Raw genomic sequence first — 8,540 nt, forward strand, 5'->3', positions numbered from 1 at the left:
ATGGGCGGGGAGAGAAGTGCAGCAATGAATGAATGGAAATCCAAAATCTCTGTAAATGCTCATTAAAATTATTTTTTAAAAAAGAGAAAAGATAATTGAGAGGGGTAGGAGGAAAATGTGCAACAATGATTGAATGGAAATCCAAATTTTTGGTAAAATTTAATTACAATTTCAATTAAAAAAAGAAAAGAAAACCCAAGAATCAAATTGACTATACCTGTAGAAAGAAAAGGATGGGGAAGCTCAACATCATTACTCAGAACAAGGGCAAGAGCCAACTGTGGAAAAGTGGAACATACCATCAGTCACTCAGATGCAAGTTCAAGTTGAAACTAAGAAAATTAAACCATGGCAGCCAAAATACAATATACACTATCAGGATTTAGAGACCATCTCAAAAATAGATTGGCAGCATTGAGCATAAGACAAGTTGTGGATTAAGGTCGAGAAATGGTGAAGGAAGGAAGGAAGGAAGGAAGGACCATAATGAATGTCAGAGCATTCATTGAAGCTTATGTAAAATGTAGGGAAACTGAAGCAAATGGGGAAAAAAAAAACCTTAAGAGATTTAGACAGAAGACTTCAAATGACAAAGCAAAATATTAAAGTGAAATATGAAACGACTTGGAATTAAAAAAACCAAAAGGGAAGAATATGACTGGTATTTCTCAAGCTTTAAGAACTTAAGGAGAAAATTTAAGTCTTGAGTTGTAATAGGGAAAGTTTCTATGAGCAAAATATTAAATGGCACGGGAAGCATCAAAGGAAGATGGCAAGAATACAGGATCACTGTATCGTAAAGAAGTGGTTGATGTTCAGCCACTTTGGGAGGTAGCATCTTACCAAGAACCAAGAGTGCTAAAGGAAGGAGTCCAGGCTGCATTGGCAAAAAAATGGAGCTCTGGGAAGTGACTGTAAATAAATGAAGACATTTCAATAAATAAAAGTACTCACACTTCTGTGGCAAGAAATTCTGAGAAACCATCAGAAGCAGATCTGTATTTGTGCCCATTTCAAAGAAAGGCAATACAAGAGAGTGCAAAACTTATTAAGAAAAAAAATTTAAACCCAAGGAAAGGTTTACACATAAACAGAAACAATTGTGGAGAGTTAACAGGAATAGGAAGGAAGGTAGAGAGGGACAGATATTAATGGATGGCTACAAAGAGGGTGGGGAAAGGCAAGGTACAGTGAGGATTTGATGATGCATTGTAATAAATGGCATCGAACAATTGTGAGTAATGTTATGAAACAAATGTATGAATAATTGTATGAAAAGCAGTAAAAAAGAGTGCTAATGAATATAAAAACTAAAGTACATTGCAAGTAATTATAAAAAATTATTAAGCAAGAGTATTAATGCCACATGCAAGTAAAATTTTGCTGAAGATAATTTTAAAAGATTATTGCAGAAATACATCAATAGGAAACTAGTAGAAATTCAAGCTAGATTCAGAAGAGGCCATGAAATGAGAAATATCATTGCTGAAATATCTTGGCTGTAAACTGAGAATGACAAGGAGATATTTGCTTATGTTTTATTGACTGTACAAAGGCATTCAACTGTGGATCACAACAAATGATGGATAAATTTGTAAAAAATTATAATTCCCAAACAATTTTCCTCATGCAGAACCTGTACATAAACCAAGAAGCAAACACCAAAAAAGCACAAAAGGGTATACTTCATTATTTTAAATAAAAGTATGGGTATGGGAATGATTGTATGAAACACAATATGAATAAAGAATAGTGTCAAACACTGTGTATATGAACTTTGTGAGAAAAGTAATTAAAAAAAACCCATATGAGTTAAGGTTGCATCCTTTCACCATATTTATTCAATCTATATGCTGAGTAAATAATCTGAGAAACTACTGTTTGAAGAAGAACATAGCATTAAGTGTTGGAGGAAGACTCAGCAAACTGCTATATGCAGATGACACAATGTTGCTTGTTGAAAATGAAGAAGATTAAAAGCACTCACTGGTGATGATAAAAGGATATACACTTAAGTATAGTTTGTACCTTCAAGAAAACACTTAAGTATAGTTTGTACCTTAAGGAAAACAAAAGTTTTGTAACGAATTCAATGAGCAACATAAATGGAGAAAAGATTGAAATTGGTTGGAATTTCCTTTTACTTGGATCCACAATCAGTGTTTATGGAAACAGCATTATAGTTAGAATGTAATTAATAAAGAATTTATGCCTCTTTAGAGGCAATTTGTTGAGATGTTGACACAGATTATTGAATGCATCGTGCACTGTGGGATGAACAGACACATCTGTCATGGAGGACGTGTAGCCAGAATGCTCCTTAGAAAAGAGGATGGCAAACCTTCATCTCAGAGTTTGGTCATGTCATCAGAATGGGCTAGTCCCTGGAGAAAGACATCATGCTTGGTGCAGAGTACAGGGTGAGGGGAACAGAGGAAGATCCTCAGTGAGATAGGCTGGTACAGGGGTTGCTACAGCAGGTCTAAACACAGCAAAGGTTTTGCAGAGTGAAGATGATGCAGGATTGAGCCATATTTTTTTCTGTTGTGCAGGATCACTCCAAGTTGAAACTGACTCAGTAGCACCCAACAACAAGTGGGAAAAGCAACCTTGAGCATTATAATAGTTCTTTTAAGAACTATTCTGTACAAACTAATTGGCAATAGCAACACAAACCACCATTCAACAGGAACCTTAGGGGGGCAATGAGTTTGTGTTTATGAAAGAGTTCCCCAACTAAGCAAAGAGGGGTGAGACTAGCCATCCAACTTGAAGAATGTAACTATCACTAAACCGTACATGTAGGAGCTGCTGTTGTATTGGTGTATGTTTTGCTATATATAAAATTTAAAAAAAAAACACAATAAAATGTAGAACTAAAATATTGCTTCATTCTTTACATGAGGAACCGAATGCAGCAGAGGAGGTGGAAGTTGAATTAGTAAGCCATTTCATAGGGCTTGTTTGTTCCTTTCTATAAGAAATTCTCAGAATCTGGAACTACATTCGGGTCTCACACTTCTTTATATTGAATCAGCCATGTTTCATGGAAGGTCAAAATTTCTTGGAAAGTCAAAATTTCACCAGAATGTTTTTTAAAATTTTGTAATCACTGTTATTTTGTGGTGATGGGGTGAGGAGGTGTAGAAGTGTCCAGCATCCTGCCCTTGTGTGGTAACTGCCCTCATTTGGCCACATTTTTTCCTTGTAGGCATGGGTGACATGGCCGTGTCCAATTCCATTGGGAGCAACGTGTTTGACATCTTAATTGGCCTCGGGCTGCCCTGGGTTCTGCAGACACTGGCAGTGGATTATGGATCCTATGTAAGTGGTTTTCTCCATGCTTTTTCTGAAATCCAGGCTATGCACATTTGTTTTCAATGGCCTTGGCCACTGTGACTGTGCATCAGAGAAGCAAAATTATTCAGTTTGAGGGGCAAACAAATTTCTCTTATCAAAGTCTTTTCAAAGCCAAAGGTGAACATTTAAGATTCTAGCACAACCAACTGTTTCTATATAGTGTACAAGTGTTGGAGTTTGTGGACCTTCCAGCCTCTATTGTAGCCTGAGAGCAGCCACATACAGAACATAAATAAATAAATGGACAGTACTGTCTCCAGTACAGATTTATTTATAGAAACTGAAATTTTAATTTCATATTGTCTTCACATCATGGTTTATTTTAATTCTTTTCAACCAGTTGTTATTGTTTTGTGACATAAAGTCTGAACCAACTCATAGCTGACCCTTCAGTGAGTTTTCAGAATAAGTTAATCACAAAGGAGGATTTTGCCCATCTTTTTACCACAGAGCACCTAATGGATTCAAACCAGGTGCTTTTAGGATTGCAGCACAGCTTCTTACCACTTAGTTCATGGACTGTATGAAATAAGAGGCTGGCAGAATTTGGCTAACAGTACATTGTTTTCCATCCCCTACTCTAGTGTGTTTATTTTGGCTGCAAAGCATTTTTATTTATATGGCAGGAGAACAAAGAATAAGCAGCTCAACCTGCCAAGGATGATGCCATACAAACCCCCAGCAGAGACATTGGTGGTAATACTGACCATGGCCCACACTGTCTCTCAAGGCCATGGCTATATGGCTTCAAGTGGATCTTCAGGCTAATGACAGTGTTCATCTGGCAAGGGAGTAATGGTATTTCCTAACTTAATAAAATATTCCCTCTATATATATAACAGTCAAAAATTGTAATTAGAGATTTCTTCCTGCATTGAAAAAAAATGCATCTGAGTTTTTCCATTCAACCCAAAGCTGGGCACATCTTTATTACTGTACATTAATTTTGTTCAGCTGCACAGTACATTCTAAGTAATTTAATATTAGGGGGGAAATATAGTGGCTCACTTTATCTGACCCCTGTCTTTGGGGTGGCTTAGCTAATAATGTTCACTTCAGCTAAGAAAGGTAAGTTCAGCTGAAGTAAATTAATACAGAAAGGCCTTGTGATTTGGTATCTCTCCTTGGGTTAAAGAGGAGCAAAAGTATGTGGAAGTACTTTTATTTATATGGAAAGACAACAAAGAATTAGCAGCAATTAGAATATATTCTAAGGACTGGAAGATTCTCAGTTGTCTGTGAAGTCAGGTGAGGAGAGAGACTCTTTACAATGGATAGTCTGCATAAGTTTCTCCCCAGAAGTTGACTTGAGGTAAATTTCAATGATGAGGTTGAAACACCTTTAGAGAAATTTAAAGAAGTAAAACAAATTCCAGCCCAAAAGAATGGCCAGTGTGAAGGCCCTGAAGCAAGTTGTACTTGGCACATTGGAGGAACTGAAGTCCAGTGTAAGTGGAGCACAATGAGGAAGACCGAGGACAGAGCATAATTTGAGATGTTGGGGAAGAAGTCAGGGGCCCAGATGCTATGGGTTCTCATTTTGCAATCTGTGTAAAGGATAACATCAAATTTGTATAATATAACGATCTAGAAAATGATGTTTTTGATGACTTTTATGTGGCATACAGTAACATGAGTTCTAATCCTGGACTTCAAATTAAAGAATCAGAATCCTAAGTTTTCATTGGCCAATTTCCTGAAATAGACCACAAGATCTTTCTTCCTACTCTGTCTTTTTTTTTTTTTAATTTTTTTTTTTTTAGCCGAATTAACAAAGTTTATTTCGAGTTCGAACCCGGGCTCCCGCGTGCTGACACAGCAACGTCCACCCGAGAGCCTTTTTATTTTATTTTTATTATTTTGTGTGTGTGTACCATCAAATCAGATCTGACAGATACAGGAGGAGATTTTTCCTCCTTCTCCAGCAGAGTATCTGGTGGATTCGAACCGCGTACTTCTCGGATTGCAGTGAAGCTTCTTGCCACTAGGCCACCAGAGCTCGCCTTCCTACTCTGTCTTAGTCAGTAAATTCCAATGAAACTTTTTGGCTGCGGGTTACTTTGTGAGCCATTTGATTTATCTGTGGCCGAACATCCAGAATCATAGCCAAGTGTGACAAACTGACCCACAGGTGGTGTAAGGAGCACATGACTTCATATCTACCAGAGAAGCTGATCCTAGAAAAAGCCCTCATTCTGTGTCCAATCTCAAACATTTTTTACTGTTTCCTGGCTGGTATATTGAAACCCCCTCAGAATCACTCTCCCCAGAGTATGTATGCCTTGTGCTCCCCTGCTGGTGTGTCCTCTGCGTCAGAGGCATGCCTCATCCTTCATACCTCTGTTCCTGGGGTTTACAACAGCCACCTAACTGAGGATACCATTCCCACATTCCTAGCATAAATATATATCAAATAAGATATCTCCAGACAGACTTGTTTCTATCTCATTCATGGTCCATGTCCTAAATTTGTATACTTATTGCATGTTAAGTGATGAATGTAGGAAAGGTAATGAAGAAATACCCTGCTTGGCCCAAAAGTGTATCTGTATCATCTACTAAGTGGTCACATATTTCCAAGAATTGCCTTAACTTCTGAAGATCCAGGAGTGAGACTTTAGGATATTTGCAGAGGTTAGAAAACTCTTACGAATTGGCTCTAATCAACAAATTCACAAGAATTTAGGATATAGATTAGAATGTCAACAGATGACTACTAAGATGTTTAAGGTAGAAAGCATACTTATTTTAGGTTTTAGAAGATTTAGGTTCTGTATTCCTAGAATAAGATCTCATGAGATGTATATAGTAGAGTCCACAGGCAACAAAGCTATATAAACTTCTTAATCATAATCAAGTCTTTGGAAGGAATGAGCCATAGGTCGTAGGGCCTTAGAATCATCATCTCAGGGGATATCAAGGTTAACTAGTACAACATACTACAAAGACAGTGTTCTACATCCTACTTGGGTGAGTATCAACTAGGATCTTTAAAGTTTGCCATCAGCCATTTAGGATATAATATTTATCTCTCCCTCTCTGAATTGAGAAAAATATTAAAATGATAAACACATGGAAATAGTTAATACAAAGTATTAATGAGCCACTCAAACTTCAACCTCCAAGACCCTGAGACCAGAAGAACTAGATGATGCTGGCCACACTGAAATGTGTCGCATGGAAGGCCTTGAGCAGAGTGGAAGAGAATGTGCGCCAAAACTCAACATCATGAATTGGCCAAGCTTATTGATCTGACAGAGCCTGTGAAACTGACCCTTAGTAATCCCTTAAGCCTGAAACTAAGCTCACTCCTGTGGTTCACCTTTGAGCCAGACAAAGGACAGGCCTAAAAGAAAAACAGTAACACCAGGGAGATACTCACTCCTCAAAACATTTGCCCAAGGATAAAGCTCAGATATCAGAAAAGTTTCCATTGTAAGGATGAATGGAAATGAGAATCACAGGGAGGAGTGGGAGGGGTACAACTACAATGTAGGGACTGGAATCAATCATAAAAAAATACATATGTGTATATATATTTATGAATTATTGAATTGAAAACTAACTTAATCTGTACAGTATTACTCAAATCACAATTAAAAAATTAACTTTAGGCTAAATTCTCTGCAGAAGCACAACTAGTGACGTTTCCTTCTCTTCGGATCACAGATTTTTCTCCTCCTCCTGCTCCTCCTCCTCCTCCTATTCCTCCTGCTCCTCCTCCTACTCTGTCTCTCTCACAGTATCTCTATCCTACTATCTCTACATATTTACCTAAATAAAATTACTTAGATGTCTCCTGAGTAACATACCTGTGGAGATTAATGAATGCAAGTTCTACAGACAAGACAGAATATTGGTTCAAGAATCAAAGAGGTGAAAAACCATTAGCAGCATCTAGATTGAGTTAAAAACTAAGCATTTCCAGATTTCCTCATATACTTAATGCAGGTCACATCTCTGATGAAACTCACCTTCAGTCAGTTGGTTGGTTGCTAAGCAGAACCCATCAAGGGAATGAATGAATGAATGAATGAATAGCTTTCATTTAACTTTATCAAGGTCATGAATACAATATAACTGCCACACCAGATAATTATAAGCAGCCTAGTTGGCATACAACCTAACCATGACAATCTACCCCTTACAACTTGGTAGCTATATGTGTCTCCTTATCCATTAATAAAGAAATCAGCAACATCACACCAAAAAAGTACTACAAATAACAGCAATAAAATAATATCTATCAATAAAGAAGAAGCTGTGGTGGTTTAGAGGGTAAAGAATCGCACTGCCAATCCAAGACATGTAGTTTGAGACTACCAGCTGATCTGCAGGAGATCAATGAGCAGTATCCTGTGCAATTTACAGCCTCTGAAAACTTCCTGGAGGGTCAGATTTGAGTCACTTCCAACTCTTACATTGAATGGGACTAAAGTAAGTGGAATAATCAAATGAAAAGGAAAAGCAAGATTTATAAGAAAACATGACCTATTGAAATACTATCTATAAGAGATACATTTTCTACATTAAAAAATAAATAAACTGAAACTCAAAGTGTGGGGGGAAATACATTTTTAAAAGTCAGTTAAAAAAAGAGTGGAAATATTAATATCTGATAAAATAAACTTCAAGGAAAAAGCCAGCATAAGAGAAAAGAAGGACATCAGTTAATGATTAAAAGGCCAGTTGAGCAACAGTCCATTAGCTATATATCTACACACTCAATGAAAGAGTTTCAAAATACATAAGCAAACTTTAACAGAATCGAAAAAAGCAACAGAAAACTCCACAGTAACAGTTGTAGGTGGTGTGTGCCATCGAGTGAGAATTGACTCACAGCTGACACTTCAGAGCATTTTCAGAGGGAATAAATCACACAGAAGCTGCTTGCCTGTCTTTCTTCTGTAGAGCAACTGGTGGATTTGAACCACATTACTCCACAGTACAGTTGTTGTTTGCTGTTGAATTGAGCACAACTCATAACGACCCCATGAACAAAAGACCTGAAGCCCTTCCACAACCATCACCATTTATCAAAGTTTACAGAGTTTCCAGAGGTATGTTGTCTAGAAAGTGGATGCCCCTCTAGGAGGCACTAATACATCACTTTTCATGAAGAACAAATTACTAGGGGAAAAGTTCAACAAAAACACGGTGGAGTTAAATTATATATATAT

At 37.3% G+C, this 8,540-nt stretch overlaps 1 protein-coding gene across 1 annotated transcript in view; it reads left to right on the forward strand.

Moving 5' to 3' along the window:
* LOC102846976 (sodium/potassium/calcium exchanger 3-like) overlaps nucleotides 1–8,540 on the forward strand; it is a 724,594-nt gene that overhangs the window by 685,639 nt on the left and 30,415 nt on the right. Inside the window, exon 14 of the mRNA XM_006895646.1 lies at nucleotides 3,212–3,324. Coding sequence (XP_006895708.1) covers nucleotides 3,212–3,324 — 113 coding nt within the window. The remainder of the gene's footprint in view (nucleotides 1–3,211; nucleotides 3,325–8,540) is intronic.

This window comes from Elephantulus edwardii, unplaced genomic scaffold, assembly GCF_000299155.1.
Source record: "Elephantulus edwardii isolate Elephantulus edwardi_28Jun2011 unplaced genomic scaffold, EleEdw1.0 scaffold00172, whole genome shotgun sequence".
Classification (NCBI taxonomy): Eukaryota; Metazoa; Chordata; class Mammalia; order Macroscelidea; family Macroscelididae; genus Elephantulus; species Elephantulus edwardii.